This window comes from Puntigrus tetrazona, chromosome 23, assembly GCF_018831695.1.
Source record: "Puntigrus tetrazona isolate hp1 chromosome 23, ASM1883169v1, whole genome shotgun sequence".
NCBI classification, from domain to species: Eukaryota; Metazoa; Chordata; class Actinopteri; order Cypriniformes; family Cyprinidae; genus Puntigrus; species Puntigrus tetrazona.
In genome coordinates, this window is record NC_056721.1 from 3,315,261 (window position 1) to 3,340,960 (window position 25,700).

The 25,700-nt window shown below is 38.3% G+C and overlaps 1 protein-coding gene across 3 annotated transcripts in view; it reads left to right on the plus strand.

The window, feature by feature from the left end:
- The first annotated feature begins 4,180 nt into the window (after window positions 1-4,180).
- Window positions 4,181-25,700, plus strand: part of LOC122328845 (PDZ domain-containing protein 4) — a 32,894-nt gene continuing 11,374 nt past the window's right edge. Inside the window, exons 1-2 of one of the 3 annotated variants that reach the window (XM_043224877.1) lie at window positions 4,181-6,162; window positions 23,061-23,114. In XM_043224877.1, coding sequence (XP_043080812.1) covers window positions 6,103-6,162; window positions 23,061-23,114 — 114 coding nt within the window. In that variant the 5' untranslated portion in view covers window positions 4,181-6,102. The remainder of the gene's footprint in view (window positions 6,163-23,060; window positions 23,115-25,700) is intronic. The other 2 variants (XM_043224878.1, XM_043224879.1) reach the window with 2 other exon arrangements.

Consider the following 25,700-nt stretch of genomic DNA (forward strand, 5'->3'; position numbering starts at 1 on the left):
TTAACTGGAGTGGTGTGGATTACTGTGATGTTTTTATTAGCTGTCATTCTGACGGCACCCATTCGCTGCAGAGCGTCCATTGGTGAGCAATTTATGCAATTCTAACTTTCTCCAAATCTTTTATGGATACCAAGCAGACTTCATCTTGGATGGCCTGAGGGTGAGTGTATTCTCAGCCAATGTTCACGTTTGACTACTTTTATTAAAGGCGCAGTAGCTGGTGGAAATAGCCATAAATAAAACAAATGCAATGCCTTCAGTTACCTCAATCTGATTGGAATTTACAGCCATAAACATTTACAAACTGCATTTGTGGCTGTGAGTAATACGTGCTCTTGATATTTCGGTTCACATTTCCCAATGTGTCTGTGTGTCGATGAATATCACATCGATTAATCATCCGATTGTGGGATTTGACAGTTGATTGGCTGCAGAAAGGAGTGGGTGTGGCCTGCTTACTTAAGATACTCTATTAAGCACTGGATTACTGCTCATTAGCAGCTGATTGACAGCTCACAAAGACTAAATGGACAAGACCTCTCATCTCTCATGAATTATGGAGCACCTGAAACTACATATAGGGTCAGTTCTGTCGCAGACAGCCGTGCTGAAAGAATGTATCCTAATATAGCATGTAGTTGACCCTTAATGGAAATGTTTATAACTGACTTTTGCTGCCGCTTATCAGTGAAGAGATTTTTAACAGAATGTCCTGTAGCTGGAGGAAGGGTTATCATGAATTCAGAAAGCAGACATGTTTTGCATCTGTTTAGGGCATGGCATTATATGCAGTACTAGCCATTTTTACACGTCAGAGCTACACAAATAATGTATATTGTCAAAAAAACCTATATAATGGTAATCATTTGCATTTCCAGGCTCCCAGAACGCTGTTGTCACGTAAATGAATGGACAAAATGCATAAAGTCTACTTCATTTAACTGAAGAGGATTTTTGTAGACAATTTGATTAGTTGGTTTATAATTTCAATAAATTATAATAAGGTAGTGTGTTCAACTTTTACGTTTGCAAAAATAAATGTACTTTTCTTCTGAAAAGTCCTGTAACTGTCCAACGGAACGGAACTGAACCCTAAACACTAACATAAACACTGAAAAACTCATAGAAAGAACACTTAATGCCTAAATCTACTCTCCTAATGCAGTCCCTTGTGAAGCATGATGGGAAGTACAGATTCAGTTAGTTATGTCAATAAAAATGGTTTCAGTTGTAAGTATAGTAAGTGTGCACAACTTTATTTTATTTGTACAAAATATCGCTTTAGCTCAGTTGAACAAGAGGCAAAAAAAATGTACATTTACAAGTTCGATTCTTAATTCTTAACTGTTTTTTTCAATCAATTTAAAGTTTCCACGGACATAACAGGTTCTTTGTGGTACCATCAGCGCCAAAAACAACCTTTATTTTCAACTTGCAGCAGAATGGCTCATATATTGATAAACATATGTATTTCTATGAAATATCTCCCAAAAATAGGGTAAATTCATCAATTTGATGTGCTGTGTGTCTAGCTGAGGTTCCCTCAGGACAGATAGAGTATGAGCACTCACACACAATCTGCCCAGCTCTAATCCTGTTACAACCCAACACCAAACCACATTAGTGTGTGTGTGTGTGTGTGTGTGATCGATCTATCATATTTCTGATTGTGAGTATTTCCTCCCTATTATTATTGTATTATAATGGTTAACCTCTGTGAAGTATTGCGTTGTGGTCTAAGGACAGGTTGGTGACAAAAACAATGACATTATTTGATAATACAAAGAGGAAAGAAAAGTATTTATGTCGCATTATCTCTTATTAATTTGAGTTGATATGCTGCTGTGTATCTATCTATTAACTAATGGCACGCACATTTGTGGGATGTTTTATCCAATGTTTCAGGAATCAGTGTTATGTCCATAAAGCAGTTCAGGTTTCCCTGCCTTGCCAAAACCCTCTGAGATGCCCTCCCTACACACACACACACACACACACACACACTAATTACATTACAGCTCTTGGCTGTTTCTCAGCTTTCATCATGGTCTCACACCTGTTACCTAGTTTCTCTTCTTCGTCTCATCCTCGTCCACTCATTCTTTCGTTTTACTTCTGCTTGCTTTCAGCTGCTCTTTGTTTCCATCAGCATAAAATAAATAGTCCTTGTGAATCACATGATGACACCGGCACATCTGAACACGGCCCCGGACATTAGGTGTGGATCTTTGATGCTCTCATCCGTACAGATGATAAATGATTCGTATTTTCAAAACATCTCAAACCTGAATCATGCACAATAGAAATGAATCCATGACCTTATGAATAGCACATCCATCCATTAGTATGCGGGCATTTTAAAATGCATTATGCAGCAAAAGGGATGTGTGTGTGTGTGCGAGAGAGAGATAGAGAGAAAGAAAGAGAGAAGGAGAGCAGCTTAATGTAATTTAAAATAAAATGAGATATTGTGTCTTTCCAGTGACTCATTAAAACTATAGTTATTTATTTAAGCCCCTTTTACTAGAAACACTTTTATTTTCCATTTTTGTGCGTATAGGGTTTTTTTTGATCAACATAATTTAATGAGAACATGTAACTAATTTGCAATGCCTGGTTGTGAATTGGAAATTTGAACAATGAGTCGTGCAATTTGTAAATATTTTACATTCCTAATTGCAATTTTTACAATTTCGCACAATTTTGTTGAGGTTTCATACAAATCACCACCATTTCAGATCATTTCTGAATCGATCACAACAACGCACTTTTGTAACAGAATCTTAAAATACATAACCTGCCCATAGAGGATAAAAAAAGAAATGTGATGAAGAATTATTTTTGCATTTAATTTTTATATTATTTTACAATATGTTAATTTCGTTAACTGCATTGCCACTTTTCTGTGTTTTAGTTTGCTTGTTTTTAGAAAAATCTTCAGTAATTGAACATTTCCCGAGGTGTTCGGTTTGAATGTTCAATTTTTTCTAGTTTAAAAACATACTTGTGTCCTGCAGATAAAGCTTTCTCAATCCGCTCGAAAGGGAGCATCAATAACCTGCTTTTAAAAACAGAGAGTGACAGAGATGCATAGAGAGGACAGAATCTAAACCAGAGAAACAGAAAAAGCAGAGGGGAGAGAAAGAGTGCGAGAAGAGAGAAAATGTGTGTGTGTGTGTGTGAGAAGGGCTAGAGAATGTAGATTTCTGTTGCATCCTAAAGTATTCCTCCAGTCAGTGCGAGCCCTGTGTGTGTGTGTGTGTGGTTTCACGGGGCGTTAATGTCTTTGTGTGCCCCTCTCTCTCTCTCTCTCTCTCTCTCTCTCTCTCTCTCTCTCTCTCTGCAGTGGGGGAGTTTATTCAGCGGCTCACAGGAGGGGACGAGACAGCAGCAGCAGCCCCTCACCTGCCTGCTCGCCCCTCTCCCATCATCCTCTCCTCCACCACAGCGATACTGCTCTGAACAGGACCGCAAATTCATCCCAAAACTGGAGGAACTGATGCAGTCTGGTGGCTTTTTTCCATAAACGCCGCTTAAGGATTTTTCGGGAAGAAAAGCATGCCAGCATGGATTACTCAAATCCTGGCCGAACAAAAGGACGCGGCACTCTTGGGAGAAAGAAGAGAGAGAAAGAGGGATGACACACCTATCCCTCATACCTGACTTTCTTGCTTTCAGAGTCTCATGCTCTTTTTTTATTTTTTCCTCACATCTCCCACGGCTTTGTCACACTTGTGGCGACTGAAGGGTGTGTTGATGTAAGATGCACTCTAGTTGAGGAATACTTTTGAGACTGTTGCATTGCATTTTTTTTTCTAATATCTTTCCCTCTAAGTCTCGCGAAAACTCTCTGAGGTTGTTTCAGGTGAAATGCTCCGGTCTTCTGTGTTTGCATGAGTGTGTGTGCTAACATTTGACCCGTCTGTGTACGTGGGCGTGCGAGGGCGACGCCTGTTAGCGTCTCAGTCTGTCTGGCACATTACTGCAGCATGAATGGCTAGCCTGCAATCTCAAACAGCAGGGCGCGTGAAACGACACCAGCCTTTTGACAGTTTAATGAGGTTAAAGCTGTCCGGTCTCTCGTGAAGCGCGTTCCTGTCAGAAACCCGTTTGTTTGAGAGCCAACATTTGGACAAATAGTGCCGTAGCTTAATAATAAGTCGAAGCTTTTTTTGGGGTAGAGTTTTGGACTTTTTCCTCAGAAATTAAGCAAGAAGTGAAGAGAAAGTGTGAAGCGGACCAAAGGAGGAAAGCTAAGTAGACCGGCTAAGAACAACTAGCTACACAATGTTTCTTTTGTAAAGACTGCTGCCTCAGATTTGAGCCTGCGATTGGATGAAGATTTATACGCACCTTCGGACAGCTCGGCTTTTGAACAAAGTGTGCTTGCAGAACCGCAAAGCGTTCGTTAAACCGAACGTCTGATAATTACATTTCGCAACCCACTGAGCTCCAAAGGCACCCAGCTGGTATCTTATTAAGAAAGCTATTGATTTCTATGTGACAGAGCACCAATGATCACTATTAAGGGCTTGTGTTATTTAATTGAATTTTCCTTCATTGATCTGAATTGTAGCTGTTGAAGAATTGGGTTAATAAGAACCGTGATGCACTGAGCTTTATTACAAAATAAGCATAAATGCTTAATAGTTGCTCTTTTTCGAAAATAAAAGTTCAATGTATATGAAGCAGCTCCTTCGAATGCATCCTGCTTAGTCGGATCTGGTGGGGTTTGTTGTCCCGAGAGAGTTTAAAGTGTCACAGACGGGCAGCCAGTCGAGGGAAGGATGTTTGCTGTTGTTCGCACCTAAGCAGAAGCGTTTAACGTGTACGTAGGAGTGCGTGGGATTGAATTTTCCTCAAGCACACTGACTCTCTCACCTCACGTTTTCATGTGCAACCAGTTTTTACCATTTCATCCAGCGCACAACGCGCGTGTTTATCTCACTGAACGCGATGTGCGCTACACAGTTCAGAGTTTTTGAAAGATGAGAGACTGACAAGAAACACCTACGTGAATCTAGAAACTCAAGCAGAAGTTCAAAGCGAAAAGCTCCCGGTGAAAGTGGAACAGGTGGAAAAGCACAAAGCCGAAGTGAAGCACTTAAAATCGCTCTTTATGGATATGTGAAGGCGTTAAGCAGTCAAACTCTTTTTCGGTATCCACAGCAGTTGGTTAAATCTGGGAGAGAATCATGGATCTCACTGTGTGTAGGAAATGCGCAAATCAGTAGCAAGAGTCAAGAATTTCATCCACAGTTTAAAACACCCGACGTTCATGAGGGCTTCCGCAGCAAATAGTTGTGTTTTGATGAAATCCCCTGTGTTGACCAATTGTTGTTTTTATTTTCCATCAGAAACATTGGCAGATTAGAATTTGGAATTGAACTGACACTTCTTGGAAGCTAAAACCTGAAACAAAGCCATAGATTTCAGCAAATACTGTGAGGCAAACGTAATTTCTGTTCTTGGAATCCTCCTCCTTGTTGGTCTCTTTTGACCAAGCATTCAATCTTTCCAATTATCCTTCCATCACTTTGGAATAAAACATTGAACGTCGCGCAGCCACGTACATGCAGCATTTACTGATTTAGGAGTAATTTGGATGTAGTCCCAGAAAAGCGCTGGTGGAAGTGGCCTTGATAAAAGCGTGAGAGCAAGCACAGAAGCGTAATTTCATGCTGAATTCCCTGAATTAAGCACATCAATGGGGACAGGAACAGAAGAAGTGCTGTACTACAACATTTCACATCAAGCACAAATGGACTTTTTTTACATACTGGAATTCATCCGTTTTCACGCTCCACAATAGACTTGAGATATGACAGTTTGGACTTCTTGAGTTTTTTTTTAGTTAGGCAGGATGAAATGGACTGTTTGAAAAGCAGAAACGCTGACATTTATTAAAGAAATGAGAAAGGCTTGTTCATGGGTCTCTGAACCAGAAATGCTTTGAACTCTGCAGTTCTCCTACTGTGAAGCCGAGTGCGTTTGTTGAACTGCGAAAGCTGACCGAACTGTCTGTGGGGATCTGGGATATGCTGCTTGGCTGAAGTGGCACAGCTGTTGCTCTGAGCAGGGTTCGTGGGTTCAGACGTCAGGATGGGGTGTAACATGTGTGTGGTGCAGAAGCCTGAGGAGCAGTACAGGGTCATGTTCCAGGTAAGAAGCAAACCTGTACATAATCGTACTGACTGCGGGGTGTAAACACACATCAACACATATATTTTTCACCTTCCACTTTTCTTGGATCATATAGTTTGTTTTCTTGCTTATACACAAATATCTAAATCTATGTTCGCCCTACAGGCAAATGTGGCCCAAATTTTTTTTACATCTAATGCGCAACACTATTTAACGTGCCACTTTGGTCAGAGCCGCAATACTGCTTATTTACATGACTTTATATTTCAATTAAAATATATTTTGATTAATATGATTATGCTTGCTGTGATTATAAGCTCAATCGCATTATTAGATTTCATTTGGTGCTGTGAGTATTTAACACATACTGCTGCCGCACAGATAGCCTGTGGCAGATCTATGCAGGTGGAGCTGGGGAAGGTGGAGGGTTTCAACTCTGAAAGCACACTGCAAAATGCACAAGTGGATGCCAACCGGCCATTTAAACGTAGAGCAGCAAGCTCATTGGCTGTCTATGCAACATGAACCAGTTAGCGCTATGTCCTCCATGTTTACTCCTGAATGACAGCAAGTGTTACAAAGTACCCATTTGTGCTGCTTTTTTCACTGTTGCCGTGGGTTGTTTTTTAACTTTGTGGGTTGAACGACCCCACTAACACAAACACTATTTTCCTCTCCCAGGATGCAATTTGGCTTCTTTTTGTAGTAGTTTTGAGAAACATTTGGGCAGATTTTGTTGTAAAATCCTGGTAACTCTGTTCATATCATTCTTTTGCATCTGTGGGTCAGTTGTGAACCATGATCTGTTCACACTGGTAAATGTGAACAGCAAATCGTAACAAAATGTATATACAAAACAAAAAATATGATATGGGCAAAAATGTTAATTGAGCACTCGAGATGTGAACATGTGAATGTTTGCCAGTGTCTAATCAGCTATTAATATGAGAGACACCATTTAGTGGAGTACTGAATGCAACACTGTCAGATTACCTAATGTCTTAGTCACTAGTGAGAAAACATTACAGTGCAAAGTATCTAATATTACGGCGCTTATGATGTATCATGTCAGCACAAACAGGCTACGCAGAGGTATGCTAATACACATTTTTTCATAATGTTTGGACCGAGCAACTTCACTGGGCAAACATTTTATGCTCCTACACCTTCTACAGATGTTATAAATGCATACAAATTGAAAATAACGTGCAATGAAGTGTCTGAAAACATTACATTCAATACATACTTCAGAATATTCTTTTGAAGCATATTATTTTTATGTAATGAGTACTTTTTTGAAACCACTGAATGCTAAAGCCAGTCGAGCCAGTAGAATTGGTCAGCCAAACACATTTCAGCTTTTCTATAGTACACCTACAAATTCATGTGAATTACTTAGAGCTGTGCTACATCTATACATTTTTGTCAGCGTGATTGTTGTTATTGTTATGTCTATATTTGCTGGAGTAACTTTTAGCAAGGCCTCTCTGGTTTCATTGCAAGCAACGTCCATGAACATGCTTTAGTCTGATATTTGTGCTCTCTCATCTCTCTCTCATAACCACGTCCACACAGCTTGCTTCTTCTACTGCTTGTTTTTCTCTTTTTTGCTTGTTTGCCTTATTTTAATGATATTTAATGAGCTCTATTATCCCTTATCAAAACATCCAAGCCAATCAAAACATTTCATTTTCAGGCAGCTTCATGGAAGTAGCACGCATTTCTCTGTGGCTTTGACTTACAACTCTTTTGGGCTGTTAAATATTTTATTTGGGTAGTAAAAAAATGCAGCAAAGACTAGCAATGAATTTTTATATCGTAGTCAGTGTCAGAAACTATAGGGGTGACTTTGAGGAAAACCATTGCTGCAGTACGTGCTTTTCTGATTGTGATTGATTAGCATTTTTATAAATTATTATGTTTGGGAGTACTTTCGTGCTCATGTGTGTCAGTATTAGAAAGTCTTGTCGATAAAAGAAGACCGATGCTAATGAAGCCAATTAGCAAAACAGCTAACCTTTAGTGCTAACAAGCCGCACAGAGAGAGAGAGAGAGAGAGAGAGAGAGAGAGAGAGAGAGAGAGAGAGAGAGAGAGAGAGAGAGAGAGAGAGAGAGAGAGAGAGAGAGAGAGAGAGAGAGAGAGGTGTGCAACCATCTAACTACCAACATATTTAAGCATACAGATTATTTATTGATTCATAACAAAAGAGAACAAATATCCAGTGGTGTGCTTACAGAGATTTAAGTGCTGTTTATAATATATATATATATATATATATAGCCACAATAATAGCAGCATCACATATGGAAATGAACCATTATATGTGACGCAGCTATTATTGTGGCTGTTCTGAGCAATATGTTGTTTGCAGTACTCGAACCGGCAGCTATTTTTCCTAGGAAATTGGCCAAAAGGTCTAAATCCATAATGGACCTGCTTCTGGCAGAGAGATGAGAAAATTAGCTTCAGTTATGCCATTCAACAAAGGTCAAATTAAATGAGGAAAAGTGCTGTGAAAAATACAACATCATAATAACACGCATTCTTCTCAGAGGTCAGCTGAGTTAAGAAAAGCAGTAGGTAATTTGCTCTGAATTTTTTTTTTAAAAAGGTTCCGTGAGGAAAAACAGTCAAGACGAAATTGAAATCACAAATTGCATTTGTGAAAGACAAATTTACCTTACTTTCACTGGGCAAACTAGTCCGGTCTGACTAGAGCTTTTCTCTCTAATCACGTTCAATACAGACATGAGCAAAAAAAAAGGAAATCTTTGCTGGTGGCGAGTTACCAATTTTTGTGTAAAATCTAAATTGACAATACAATAACTATTTTCTTGCATTTACAAAATAAGTAATCATTAGGTTAATACATTAGTTACATTAGGTTAGGTTCATGTTATATTGCCTGCGATACGGGTAAGGTTAAGACTTTAAAGATGGGTTTAGGTGATACAGTCAACAGTGAACTTATAAGATATAATTGCATACATTTATCACAATAAATGAAATACAAAGAAAACATGTACATTATAAGTCTGTTGTTTCAAATGATTGGTTTAAATGTTAGTACATAGTAGTTTGTCTTCATAAAACTGATTCCTCTCATACGTCAGTATGTGTTTAAATACATATTAGGCCAGATTTACCAAACAGGGCAAATAAGGTTGAGATGCAATCCCAAAACAGCACCGATGGGCTTGGACATTTCTACAGGTGATGTACTGAACAGAGACCAAACATCGCATTTCCATAATGACCGACGCAGTCTAGCAAGCGCAGCGCAAATTAGCGTAAGGATATGCTCTTCGTGCATCACAAATAAATACGTATGGAATAAAATACATACGCTTTCTGTTCTCTGTGCTTCTCCTAGCAACAACAAATGCAGCCGTTTCCAGCGCAAAATAGTTTAAGCTTGGGCGTTTAATAACGCATAGCGTGATTTATTTAAATACACTCCTGCCATAAATTGTGTGTCTGAAAATGGAAACTCCTACAAATGCCAAAGCTATCTTACGACCGATTCGAGGTGGCTGATTTGTATGAATTTGTACGACCTCGCTTTTTATATGATTTGGGAAAACCCCATGCAGTGACGGGCAGGTTTAGGGGCAGGTTTAGGTGTTGGTCATTCATACGAATTAGAGCGGGGGCTTGCTTTTGGTCATCTGTTGTTGATATACTTTAACCGAGAGAAATTCTGAGTAACAGTTCAACATATACATGTATGAACCGTTCACAATAAGATGGATAACATATTTTTAGAAAATGGTGAACTTTAAAAAACGACCATAAAAAGTGCAGCACATTAAACATATTCCAGGTCACTTATTATTCAGGTCTCGGCTTGAACCAGTGACCCCTAAAAACAGAGCGGTGTGAGGCATGAGGATGATGACAGGATAGGAGGAAAGAGAGGAATACATTACAGAAAAGAGCTGTTTGGACTCCATTACTGTTTGAATCAGATGGAGAGAGGAGCGATAAAAAGGTGAGCTGTAGGATAGAGAGATGAAGGATGGATAGATAGCTTTTTTTCTCTTCAGCTGTTTGCCCTTATACGACGACAGTAATTGATTTCTACGCATCACAGAGCAGGAATGAACTGGTGGACCTTAGTGGTTCCTCAGGACCCGGCGGGGGGCGTCCCGGGCAGCGCCTGACTGCAACTCTCACGTTCTCTGCCGAGTTTAATCTCAGTTTCATCTCACCACGATTTCCAGATCTGTCATTTTTTTTAGGCTTATTACTTGTCAAAGAAATGAGACGTGATCAAAAATGTCACGCTGTCGACTCTCAGTGTTTCCGCAACTCCTGAGACTGAGCCAAACGCGGCGATAGAAAAGATATAACTGCATGACAGATTAATTGAGAGAAGAAAAAGGCAGCAGTATGTATTAGCGCGTATTAGTGGATTGCAATGGCATTTCTGCTTTTAGTTAAATCCATTTAAATATGGTTGATATTAGGTTTTAGCAAGCAAATGCTGAATTAAAAGCAATTTGGAGCACAGGACAACAAAACATGAGCTATTTCAATTTAGTGTTTCTGTTTATGCACTACAAAATAATGTAACAAACACACACACACACACACACACACACGATTCATATTCTTAGAAATAAAACCATCCAAGCAGCTCACAACGAAACATGCCATCCAAGTCTGTTGCTGTGTTCAGTGTCTTTGACTTTCCTGGGATACTCGTTGCTGAAAGACCCTGCTAATTAAGCTTAATTAGGAGATTTTATTCCCTTTAATCCATCCAATTACAGAAATTGCAAGTTGTGCCGTACATGTGGAGTGGAACAGTAACCGTAATGATTTGATCCATCATGCCTTACGCTCTTGCACCTCAACCAGACTAAGGCTAATTAAATAACTTACCCTTATTTATTTTGTTTGGCCAATACGTTTCTTTTATGGTCTGTTTGTCTACGGTATTAAACCATGATGAAATGGTTAGGCCTACATTACTGTTAAATGGGGACAGTGAGATTTTATATATGAAATACAGTACTTTAATTCAGCAAAGTTGAGAGACTTTAGGTTTCAGAATCCTTTAAATGCGGTTATTTTGGACTTTATATCCATAACATGATCTTTAAAAAATTCCATAAAGATATGTTGTTGTCAACATTGATACAATAACTACTGTAAAAATAAATAAAAATGACTCTATTAATAATATTACCTTTTTTTAATTGGATTTATTTTATTTTTAAACAAATAAATGCCTCCTTTGTAAGACTACAATCTTACAGTCCTCAAACTTTCGACCAGTAATGCGTTTAATAGTAGTAGTTAATTAGTGTTATAGAAGATCAAACATTGCTATTAACTTTACACATTCTGTAAAGAAACGCATGCACTGAACGTGAATTTGCCGGCTGATGCTGCTCCGTGAAGCTCTTTAATGTGCATGTGGTTCAGTTTGCGCGCCGATATCACCCTGTGGTTAACTGAAAGCTCATTGTACCAGTTTCCGCTGTCAGTGATGTGTATGATTTCACAGCACAGTCATTTCATCTGAGGAATATGACAGCTCTTTGAGAAGGTGATAGCTAGAGACTAAAAGATTTAAGCCCAGTCCCATTTGTTTATTCTTGTTTCAGATTTATTGTACTCTCAAAGACGACAATTCATTTATTCTTTATATTGCGCCGGAGTTGCAGAAATATGAAAATTGCCATCGTTTGTTCTCCCTCGTGTCATTCCAAACCCATGCGACATATTTACGGGAACACAGCATAAATTTCAAGAATGTTTCACGGTGCCCTTTTTTAAGACGTTCAGCCACCAAGGACTGTCAAAAATAAAAACACATAAGTAAATAAAAAACAAAGCCATACAGGCTTCCTCAAATGGACTGCATGCTGTACTGTGTGAGTTAAATTATAACGGAGCATTTTGGGCCTTAAAAGTAACTAATCTCCACATGTTTTTACTGCATGGAAAAGAGCAGCATGGACATTATTAAAAACATCTTTCTTTCTTTTTTTTGATCGAGCAACTAACTATGGACTAATTTTGCATTTTTCAAAATCTGAATACAAATAGCATCTTAGTGTCATCGTACAAAATCCATTGATTCTCTAAACGTGACCTTGCTGTATTTACGATGTATGCCACAAAGCCATTTCCACGTTGAAGATATGATAACATGGAAATGAGCATCAGCGACATCAGAGAAAAGATCCACACACAAATCCTCTCAAAGCAGGAAAGTGTGTTTATCTGATGTGGGTGTTCAGTGTTTCTTCAATACGCCGAGGCACATGTGTAGCTTCCTTTCCACTGGCAAAACCAACCGCAGAATAAACACCATCAATCTGCCCAGCACACTAGCGCTATCCAGCACCCCATCAATCATTCTGAGAGCCCCTTCCTCTCTCTCTCTCCTTCTCTCTCTCTCTCTCTCTCTCTCTGAGCTGCATTGCAATAGCATGCTGTAACTATGGCAACCAGACTCATTAAGCAAGCAGAATGAGTCGTCTTACACTGGTTTTTGAATAGTTGCATTAGTATTAATGAACATATGGCACAAGTAAGTGCTCAAAGTGATCAAAGAATCACTCTGGCTCCATCTAACACACACACACACACACCTCCACTCGGCCACGCCCTTTCTTTCTTTCTGTCTGTCTGTCTCCTAATGCCAGACGTATCCTCACATCTCGTCTCCTCTCTCATATGCCTATCAAAAGGGTTTTGTTGAAAGTTACATGAATTTTTTATTAACAAGACGTTCAACTCTTGTTAGTGGTGCCGTTAGCTGTTAGCATTGCCATTCTTCTCGGGGGCAGCTGAACCTCTTTCAAGGATATTCCATTTTAAATCTGCTGTCTTTCCCATCACTAGACAAAAAACTGCCTAATCTGTAAGTGCCATGTGAATAACGATCACAGAGACAGAGAAAATCTATACTGTGATGGCCTTTCATTGATAAAAATGCTTTTCAAAATTGGTGTTTACGGTATTTACCTGCAGGGGTTAATTGGACCTTGCTAACTTAATACCGTTTGCTAAATGAAGAAACAAATGTACTATTGCTCATGCTGAGAGTTAGTAATTTGAAAAAAAGACGTTTAAAGACCCTTAAATACTCAAGGTGAATTTTTCTAAGGGGAAAAAAGAAGTTTGAAATAGCTGAAGAGCAGTTTACCGTTAGCAAACATCCCGATGCTAGCCACAATGCTGAGAGCGGTGTTTAGGTGAATAAATAGATGAGTAAGTATGCGCTGTGACAAAAATGACAGTGGTGAGAAAACGGCAGTTAAGAAAGCACCAGATGAAAGCAGCATGGACATTTTTGCATCGGATCTAGACTTTGGCGCTCCATTAAAGTCCAGTCACGTTTATTTATGAATATTGTTTTATAATAGGTTTAAAGAAAGCAACATTAGGACATGTGTCCACCAAAGCATTTTTGTGCTCTGCTGAAAACGCTCAGTTTGAGCACTTGAGAGTGCAGCTTTTTTTTTTTTTCATTGAGATGCTGTGGTTGCTATGATACGGAATATCCACTGAATTAATGGCAGACGTGTCGCGAATGAAATGTTTCTCCAAACATTACAGCAATTTGATCTAGTAAAGAAATAAAGGAGACAAGCAATTTTAACTTCTCCATTGTTGTTCAGCCGTAGTACGATCAGTAGTCCCACCCCTCCTCCACTGTGATTGGTTAGCTGACTGAAAAGTGACAGTGATGAGAGCAGCATTGTATCAAAATTCAGAAGTTTGCGCCATGAAGAAGATGCTTAGTGCTTGACACACTCCTGGCATTTAACAAAAAAAGTCACACTTCGCCTTTGGGAAAAAAACACCATCAATGATGTTAGTTGTTCTTATACATTTCTTTTTTGACTGAAATGTCAAATGCATAAGTTAAGCATACAGAGTACATGTAGCTAGAAAATCTGGCTGCAATTGTGCATTATATGGCAACTGTTGAGGAAATTTACTTTGCACGCTGTATGTGCATACTCTAGTGTACATATAAAAAGTAAAATTATACTTAAGTATACTTTAGTCTTTACACTTTCAGCCTGGCAGCTGATAAAACGATAAAATGACATAGAAAGGCATATCAAAATATTGATTCTTGATTTAAGCCACTAAGCTCTAAGCAGAAGCAGAGAAACACGCTAAAACACTCATCTCTTCTTAACACTGCATAGCAATCATCCACAACACCCCATCAATATGGTGCACCTCTCATACTTTTTCCTAGAACACATAAAAGTCAACTTGGAGCCGTTTCATCCTTTTGCATAATTTAGGTGAAAGGGATCTCCCAGACCTCTGAACACACAGACCTGTGTGCAGACGGCACATTTGTAGCAGATCATATCACAGGAGCGTGTTAATGAGGGTTCAGCAGTATGTGTGTCTAATTAATCCCAGAGGAATTAATCGTCAGGGGAGGGATCAAGATCTACTCAATATGGAAATGAGTGTCAACAGTGAGTTCATCCTTCACCTCATCAGTATGTGCACCAACAGGTGTATCAGACATGTGGGTGTGTGCGGGATAAATGAGAGGGTCAAAGGTCAAGTCAGAGGACTGCAATGCAGATTATCTATGTGCAATAAGATAATAGCCCTCCTCCAAAAGAGATAAAATAAATAAATAATTCAATATGGTGGGTGAGCATGAATGTCAATGTAAATATATTAATTCAATAAGAGTTTATTCTTGCAACAGAGTCACATTGTGAATTTAAAAACATGCTTAAGACAAAAACCAACCCAGTCTTATTGAAAAAATTGCTTGTATCAAAATTTGTGCAAAATTATATTGCTTTTTTAAACAACTTTTGTTTTAAGTGAAATTTCAAGTGAGTGATGCTAAAAGGACATAAAATTAGATTCAAAATTAATGTTTGTGAGAGTGGCAAAATGTTTTGTTGGTCGCTGTACATATTTGTCTGTTGAGTCGTGCTAAAATTCTCTATTATGCTTACAGCCTACACTAAACCCTACCCTAAACCTAAACAATAGTGTTAACAAAAGCAACCTGGAGATTAAAAACCAAGCATTTGCTACAGCAACCATGCTAATTACCTTGCTTCTACAAGTCTTTGAGCTGTTTATTGAGTGTCGTGACTTCTATTTTAAAGGACTGGTACCCAAGCGCTCCTCATCTAAAATGCAGTGCTGTACCAGGTGTGCTTTGAAGCAAGTTTACTCTGTCAGAAAATTCATACATATACAGTGCATCATAGTCAAAAACTGTCAAAATGTTTAGTTTGTTTACAATTAATGTGCTAGAAAGTATCATATCATAGTGTTTTGCAAGGAAATGTGAATGTGAGTCTTTAATATTCAATGATCTGCTCCTCTAGTCATAATTTTAGAGAAAAGCAATAAAAGGTGTCATTGGGGGCAATAGGTACCTTGCGACATATAGGGCCATTGCGCATTGGGTGTCCCAAGTTCAAATCCTGGATTGTGGACCTTTCATGATCGCATCCCTTGCCCCTCCCTCTTCACTTCCTGTCATTTTCTGTCCTAATAAAAAGGGTAAACACACACACACACACACACAAATCTTTAAATTAACAAAAAGAACTATGAAAGTTGTTGGTGTATTACAATCATTATGTTTATGTCTCTAACTGCATTTATAGGTAGCAAAAATTAGCTAGGGTGATGAACACTATTGGAATCTAAATTATTTAATTAAAATCTCTCGGGTACCCAGGAGTTCTGTTATCAAGATCGTACAGGGGTTGGACAATGAAACTGAAACACCTGGTTTTAGACAACAAAAATTCATTAGTATGGTGTAGGGCCTCCTTTTGCAGCCAATACAGCATCAATTTGTCTTGGGATTGACAGATACAAGTCCTGCACAGTGGCCAGAGGGATTTTGAGCCACTCTTCTCGAAGAATAGTGGCCAGGTCATTATGGAAAGCATCAGCTGGTGGAGGAAAATGTTTTCTGACTCTCTCCTCCAAAACACCCCAAAGTGGCTCAATAATATTTAGATCTGGTGACTGTGCAGGCCATGGGAGATCAACTTCACTTTCATGTTCATCAATCTACTCTGTCAGCAGTCTTGCTGTGTGTATTGATGCATTATCATCCTGATACACGGCACCACCTTCAGAATACAATGTTTGAACCATTGAGTGCACATGGTCCTCCAGAATTATTTGGTAGTCCTTAGCAGTGATGCCCATCTAATACAAGTACTTGGTCTAGGGAATGCCATGAAATTGCAGCCCAAACCATCACTGATCCATCCCCATGCTTCATTCTGGGCAGGAACAGTCTGGGTGGTACGCTTCTTTGGGGCTTCTCTAAACTTGCTTCTTGAGGTGCACATTTAATTCTGCAGTGAGTTGGGCAGCTGTGGTTTTATGTTTTTTGGATACAGTCTGGGTTAGCACCTGCACATCCCTTTCAGACAGCTTCCTCTTGCGTCCACAGTTCAAATCACAAAGACTTACTGTCTGGGTCACAGATGCACCAAGCAAGACATGCACCAACAATTTGTCCTCTTTTGAACTCTGACATGTCACCCATAATGTTGTGTGCATTGCAATAATTTCAGCAAAACTGTGCTATTACTCTGCTAATTAAACCTTCACACTCTCTTACTGGTGGAATGTGCAATCAATGAAGATTGGCTACCAGGCTGCTCAGATTTGGCCATGAAAGCTCCAACACTAAATTGCCCAGTGTTTCAGTTTCATTGTTACTATATTACAAGATTCACATTTAATGCAAACAAGGTTAGGGTTAGGTTTCCAATAAAGACTCCAAATAAACAGCCGCATGAGAATCTCAAGAGATTCCATACAATGAAGGTTACAATTTAGTCAGCCCCCTATATTTGTGTGAAACATGACTGTTAAGATGGTTTCTACCTATATAGAGCATTCCAAAGCTAATTTGGTTTTCAAACAAAGTAATGTTTTAGATATCAAAGAGAAAGAACTACTGAGAGCCGCAGACTAAACAGCAGAGATGTTTAGACTCCCTCATGTACTGAGAGACTACAAAATGAAACATTGAATCTCCGTTCAAACAAAAGCTGATTGCACAAACAATGCCTGCTGTAAAGTCATCCAATTGGTTTGTTTTTCAAGAGGCTTTCGTACATAACTTTGTATTTCATTTGAATAAATCCATAGCAGCAGGCCCACAGTAGGAAAAGATTGCTCCGCTTCATGGAGCTTCAGCAGATATGTATTCCCTTGACAAACTGTCTGCAGGGTATGATATGAGTTCTGCATAGTTAATTTTTACATACAAAACAGCCACAGCTTTCAAGTACACGCTGCATGGGTAATAAAAAATGAGAGCATTAAATCATTAATCTCAAATAGTTTACCAGCTGCTTTCTAGAATGGAAGTAAATAAAAAGACACAAAGCACGCATGTATTTTTAATGTTCAGATATCTATAAACTGTCAAGAATATGCAGATGATTTGGGACAAATTCGATGGAATGGAATGGAAATTAACCAATGCTCTAGTACTATCTCAGAGACAAAGAGATACGTTACTGCAGTTACAGGTTTAATAATTCAACAAAAGTCTTTAAAGGTGCATGTGAGAACGAATTGGTGCTCCCAGCTCTGTGTGGTTGTATCTAGAGAGCGTTTACTCTGTCAGACGGAAGTCCCAGGAGAGCGTGCAGAGCATTAGTATGCTTCCCAATGCCTGCACACTCTCAGATGCTGTGTGTGCTCCACAAAACAGGTGTCAGTATGCCGTAGTACACACACGAGGTACCATTAGATGCTAAATAAACCCTCTTAGAAACCCTCTGTTGCGCACAACAAAGATTTAATCCAAAAGACAGACCACTTCATGTTGCTCAGTATGGCAGCTCTAAGAAAGCAAGTTATGTCTTTCCACTTAAAAACTAAATTTCACAGATCTCACATCTAGAGCATTTAAACGCTGCACATAAATGTTGTTCTCCATGTTCACGGTTTCTTTAGTTTGCAGAAGATACTTTGAAAATGCACTATATGGCAATGTATCAATGGTGTTTTAAAATATGGGACCTCTGAAGCATTATAAAACAGAGTAACACAAAAAAAAACAAAAACAATAGTACTTAATGTTAATGTAAATGACAACTTAAATATTTTAGTTGACTCAACAAAAGATTTTTAGGAAAGGGGTAACAAGTTCATTCAAGTTGAAACAACTATTGTTTTTTACAGTGTATTCAGTAAATCTGCCTAAATTTAGACGATTTAAACCATTTCATAATTGTGATTTCGGTTCGGTGTAGATTAATTACTATTTCAATGTAAATTCGAGTTTGAACTCAGTAAGAATCTGATCATTTATTGTTACTATCATTTACTGAAGGAAATTTTTGCTGGACGGTTTACATGCAAATTATAGCTGAACCAGCTCAGCTGGTCTGAATTAAGTTGAAGCTGCAGTCAGTTATTATTCCACTGCTTTATATATTCCTACAAGTCTCCTTGTACCGCTGTGCTCCCGGAGACACATGCCGGTGGCAATCTGCACCCAAGACCATTTCTAAAACCTATCAGAGAGCAGGACTGAACGAGATAAGAGGCAAACCAGCCATCTCACCATTATTACTCATCCCATCAACTACTTGAGCCTCGGTCTCCCCGCACAGTGAGCTAGCACTGGCTTCTGATGCAAAGCTCGTTTTACAAGCAGCATAGGTATACTCCGTTTTGGCCAGACAATTACTTTATTTCGTGTGATATTTGTGTGTTCTGTGTATTTTCCTGTTTGAAAAATAAGTGCCCTTGAGAGAGGTATGATGAGTACGAATTTGACAGCAAGTTCCTGTTTGACATGGTATATAATTCAGACCTCTTTAATGACTGCGTGGGCTTGACTGCATTAGAGATAATGAGATGGGAAAACTGGACATCAAGTTCATACAGGTTACTTTAACAGTGAATATTTGTTTTGTACGTGACATTAAAAGCTTGCTATGCATATGTGACTTTGAGGCAAGCATTAGCGGAGATTCAAAATTAAACAGTGCTTATTGTAATACTAATGGGTTAATATATAAAATACAAATGATGATAGTCAATAATAACAATAGAGATAAATCTCAGTTTAATTATACCCATAGGTTGTGTTTAATAACCAGTTTGATGCGCGGGACCCCCTGTGGAGGCAGTCGTGGTTCAAATGCCGCTCATGCATGCAGTCGAGGCTGAGCTAGTCTCTGCGTATCTCCTTCATCGTGCTCCTATCCCTTCCCCCTGTTTTGTCTCTCTCTGTCTGTCACCTTCTTTGAACTTCCCCTTCCATCCCCCTTCTGTTCAGTTCTGCGGCTTCATAAGGAAAACTGCAGACCAGTCGCTGTCTTTGTGTCTTCGCTCCACACCTTAGCTCGGCTCCTCCGCAATCATTTATCTGTCTCTGGATGTGTAACCCTGCAGCCACGGGAGCGAGCGGACGTGCAGCTCGGGATGTAGCCCGCATTACGCACATCTGAATTAGCGTCTAGGGACACGGTTATGCCTCCGTGCTGGAGATGAGGACATCTCCTCTGTAATAAATCATTGCTTACTGTTAATTAAACCGTCCATCCGAACTACGCTCCAAGTATGTGTGTGTGTTTATAGCTCGGACTAGGGAAGACGTGTTAAACTGTGTGCATGATTGCGTTTATGAAAGCCAGTGCCCCTGACGGTCGTATCCTTGGAAATGATATGACAGCGGAGAAAAGTGGCCTTTACAGCAAGACTATTAAAAACTGGGGGGACGATGAATCCTCAAACCCAGCGTGGCAAATTTGGGCACAGCAGAGCAGCTGTAATATTGTGCGGAAATGGATTTTGGAGGGACAGACTGGTTTGTAAAGAAATCTCCAGACGACAGACAAGGTCATTGTCAGCGAATGTCCCACTTTGAGTCTGTGCCCATGCAATATTGTGGAAAGAACCGCAGATTTCCACAAAATTCAGACATTAAAGTCAACTAAAAGAGCCATTCGCAAATCGCTTTAATCTAAAGAAAGAACGAGACCAGTGATGTTTAAAAATGGAAATTGCCATTAGTCACAAATTGAAATATAAAATATTTGAAAGATTGCTGGTATGAATAAAAATGTGATGGTAGCTATTCTATGCCATACTATGGAGGTCAATGGCTACCGTCAGCTGTTTGGTTTCCAACATTCTTCAAAATATCTTCAAAATATCATATCTTTATAGTTATAGCATTTGGTGTGAATGGGCCTTTATAGTAGCAGTTTCATCAATATTATGGAATAATATTCCATAACCGAACCTTGATGACATCAGTGGTTTACACAGAACACGCAATTCTTGATTTGACAAGAAATAGTTTAAATAACACCAGCAAAATCGAGTCAGATGAATATTTTTCTTATAAAAAATGTATCAATTCGCAGCAGGATGCCTTTATTTACCCCTCGGGGCTGTGTGAGGCATGTTTTATTATTTGTTTATTATTTTGTTATGCTTTATTGGACTGCTTTTGCAATTTGGAAAAATAACACTCATTAACTGCTATTATAATGCTTCACAGAACCAGGACTTTATTTTAGCGTCTCTTAACTAGTTCGCTTATTAGCATGCATCTTACTATAATATTAGCCGTTCATTAGTAGTAATTAAGCACTTATTAATGCCTTATTCTACATGACCTTATTCCACATCCCTAATCCTATCCAGTAGTTCAATTTAACTACATTACATTAATAAGCAGCAAAATTAAGAATTTATGGAGGGAAAAGTCATAGTTAATAGTCAACAAGTGTTACCTATTCTGAAGTGTTAGGTAAGTGTTGGATTCATCTGGAGAAGAAAGTCGCCATACACCTAAGACGCATTGATGGAGAGTAAATCATGGGCTAATTTGAATTTTTTTGCTGTTTGAATAAGCATCATACACTTTGAAAACGTTACTTGAGCTTACTAGACTCTCAGGTAATTCAGATCACAACAAGCTCACACAAGATCTGTTTCTTGTAGACGCCTGACAAACGAAAACATATCTGTGTTAAAATCAAATATGTGTAATGTACTCCGACTAGACCGAATCAGCCTCTGAAGCTGTAAAAAATGTCAAATTATCAAAAAAATGTAGGTTCAGAATAGGTAACACTTGTTAGGACAATTCCCTCAATAAACTCCTATTTTGCTGTTTATTAATAGTCAGTGTGGTAGTTGTTAAGTTTAAGTATTGGATAGGATTAGGGATGTAGAATAATGCATTAATATATGCTTAATTAGTACTAATAAATAATATTCTAATAATTTGCATGCTAATGAGGAGTAACCGTAAAATAAAGTGTTTACCAAAAATAAAAAATACAGAAGTGTAGTGTATTCCAGCTACTATTTAGTTATTTTATTTGTTAAATATTTTCGTATGTGAAAGGTTTAACAGATTCAGTAGGTTTTGGGGATGTTTATGCAAAGCCTTCAAGGCACAAATGGAGGCAACTCAAGTTAAGTTCCTCAAGTTAACATCTTCTGTCCGGCCTTTTAATGCATGTGCGTCTGTGAGGAATAACTTCACCCATACTAATTCTTCTGCTCGACGCAGTATTTGGAGCAGCAGAAGTTAAATCCAGAGTCACTGGAGGAGGAACGCGAGGGAGGAGAAGTGTTTTCTGGCTGTTGTTTGATGAAGCCGCCCACTCTGACCCGAGCCAGAAACTCACGCTGTTTCCATCAGAATCCTGCTGAATATTATCACGCTAATCCCTAATTACCAGCCTCTCGCTGCAGGGATTACCAGTCTCATACCTCCGCACAAACACTGAGGAATACTGAGGAAGGGATCGCGGTCGTGCATACGCTAGTGCTTCGTAAGCCTCTGGGAAAGGTCAGAGGTCAAAGACGATCTCTGTAATCGCTTCACAAGCTCACAACAGACTAGCTCATTTGAGTGCAGGTATTCTTGCGAAGAAGTAGTGCTCTTAAAAATAACACACTTGTGAACTGAACGTAATGTTTTCGGACACTTGCATGCTTTTTATTAAGACTCGAGTACATCTTTATAGGCAGAAATAAAGGTACAAAAGCTGTCACTGAGGAGGTACCTTTTCAAAAGGTACACTTTTGTACCTATTAGGTTCAAATACGTAAACTTTAAGCACTAATATTTTAATTTAAGGTACCAAAATGGACCCTTTTTGAAATGTGCTTAAAAAGTAATGGAAGTGAAAGCTATTTAAATTCACGAAGTTCACGTGGCTATTTATTTATTCAGTAAATATTATATTATCTGTAGTGTTTTCAAATGATTATTCATAATAAATCGCATTTAAAATAAAAGTTTTTCATACATAATGTATATGTATGTGGTGCATTTTAATTGCTTCTATAAATTATATTTAATATTTTTTTTTTTGCATTTATAGATTTTATACGTAATAAGTTATATGTAAATAAATACATGTAAATACTTTCAAAATATAGCTATACATTTATATGCATTTATATATATATAATTAATCTTTAAAAACTTTTAAAAGTTTTTAGAAAAATGCAAGTAGAAATGCACATTTAACAATTAAATGCACTTCAAAGGTAGACAAGAAATGTACTTTCATGAAAATATATGCGATGATGTATTAATTACATAGAAATACAGTACATCTAAGATGTAAATCAGTCATTGTGTATTAACTAAACACCGTCTTAAATATTTTCATACTATAGGGTTTATCTGTAATATACTAGATGTGTGATATTAAACCCTTAAACACACACTTTAAAATGGTTTTCTCTGCAGATACTGAGTGTTGTGCTCATTTATCACCATGAGACTTCATTCTGCTGAGTTGTTTGTAATTTCCCGTATTGCAGTTTCTCGACTGTCTCCTCAGCACTAAATGAACCAGACTTTCTACTTGGATATGCTTTTTTCCCTCCTCCTTCTTAATTCTCCCTTCTCTTTCTCCCACAGAGGGGGCAGATAAACGGCATGCTGTGCTCTTTTAATGGGGAGGTTGGAATAAAGGTTTAGTGTTTCTGAGTGTTGCGTGGTTGTCGTGTGACTGTCGTAGAAATGTTTCGATGTCATACTGTGTTCAGTTCTCACGTCAAAAGGGCTAGTTTGCCCAAAAATGAGAATTCTTTTATCATTTATCCACCCTCGTGTTTCAAACCCTAATGAATTTCTTTCTTCTGTGGGACACAAATTAAAAAATGTATTTTTTCATTGGTTCTAATAGCACGGACAGTTAAAACATTCTTCACGGTATCTTTTTTATGTTCCACAGAAGACAGAAAGACATCGGGGTTTGGAAAACGAGAAGGAATAAATGATAACGGAATCAAATTTTGTGGTGACCTGTCCTTTTAACCACATTTGTGTGTTTATCACGTCTGGTTTATGTGCACCGATGACGCTCTATATTAATGTCTATAAATGTGTCTTGTACTAACAAACAGTCGATCGATGCATTTTTTATTTATTTTTTTTACATTGTGAATGCTTCTTTCTTAAATTATTGGTGATAATATTGATAAAATATTGGTGCAAGACATCATTCTCACTTGATTCATCCGTTACAGTATTATTGTCTGTACATTCTTCAACTTTTTTCTATTAAGTCTGTAAACTAAAACATCTATTAAGAATGATTTCGATCATTTAAAGTAAATTATAGGAAAAATAATGAATTCTAAATGAGAAACGGAAACATAACAGAAATGTTACATTTGTAACTGAAATAAGTTGAGGTTGAAGTCCTAAAATAGAAATTATTAATTCATTAATAAGACAAAAGCACATCACTAAACTACTAAAACTACTAAAATCAAAATAAACAATATACAAATAATGTTAAAATAACACTGGTAACAATCACAGTTAATTAGAATTCATTATTATGTATTAATATTTATATATTTCTATATATTAGATTCACACCAAGGTTATTGTTGTCACCTTATACAGACATGGACAAAATTGTTGGTACCCTTTGGTCAATGAAAGAAAAAGTCACAATGGTCACAGAAATAACTGTTATCTGACAAAAGTAATAATAAATAAAAATTCTATAAATGTTAACCAATGAAAGTCAGACATTGTTTTTCAACCATGCTTCAACAGAATTATTTAAAAAAATAAACTCACGAAAACAGACCTGGACAAAAATGATGGTACCCCTAACTTAATATTTTGTTGCGCAACCTTTTGAGGCAATCACTGCAATCAAACGCTTCCTGTAACTGTCAATGAGACTTCTGCACCTCTCAGCAGGTATTTTGGCCCACTCCTCATGAGCAAACTGCTCCAGTTGTGTCCGGTTTGAAGGGTGCCTTTTCCAGACTGCATGTTTCAGCTCCTTCCAAAGATGCTCAATAGGATTGAGGTCAGGGCTCATAGAAGGCCACTTTACAATAGTCCAATTTTTTCCTCTTAGCCATTCTTGGGTGTTTTTAGCGGTGTGTTTGGGGTCATTGTCCTGTTGCAAGACCCATGACCTGCGACTGAGACCAAGCTTTCTGACACTGGCTAGTACATTTCTCTCTAGAATTCCTTGATAGTCTTGAGATTTCATTGTACCCTGCACAGATTCAAGACACCCTGTGCCAGACGCAGCAAAGCAGCCCCAGAACATAACAGAGCCTCCTCCATGTTTCACAGTAGGGACAGTGTTCTTTTCTTGATATGCTTCATTTTTTCGTCTGTGAACATACAGCTGATGTGCCTTGGCAAAAACTTCGATTTTTGTCTCATCTGTCCACAGGACATTCTCCCAGAAGCTTTGTGGCTTGTCAACATGTAGTTTGGCATATTCCAGTCTTGCTTTTTATGATTCGTTTTCAACAATGGTGTCCTCCTTGGTCGTCTCCCATGTAGTCCACTTTGGCTCAAACAACGACGGATGGTGCGATCTGACACTGATGTTCCTTGAGCATGAAGTTCACCTTGAATCTCTTTAGAAGTCTTTCTAGGCTCTTTTGTTACCATTCGGATTATCCGTCTCTTAGATTTGTCATCAATTTTCCTCCTGCGGCCACGTCCAGGAGGTTGGCTACAGTCCCATGGATCTTAAACTTCTGAATAATATGTGCAACTGTAGTCACAGGAACATCTAGTTGCTTGGAGATGGTCTTATAGCCTTTACCTTTAACATGCTTGTCTATAATTTTCTTTCTGATCTCTTGAGACAACTCTTTCCTTTGCTTCCTCTGGTCCATGTCGAGTGTGGTACACACCATATCACCAAACAACACAGTGATTACCTGGAGCCATATATATAGGCCCAATGGCTGATTACAAGGTTGTAGACACCTGTGATGCTAATTAGTGGACACACCTTGAATTAACATGTCCCTTTGGTCACATTATTTTCAGTGTTTTCTAGGGGTACCATCATTTTTGTCCATGCCTGTTTCATGAGTTTATTTTTTTAAATAATTCTGTTGAAGCATGGTTGAAAAACAATGTCTGACTTTCATTGGTTAACATTTATAGAATTTTTATTTATTATTACTTTTGTCAGATAACAGTTATTTCTGTGACCATTGTGACTTTTTCTTTCATTGACCAAAGGGTACCAACAATTTTGTCCACGTCTGTATGAGCTTTATA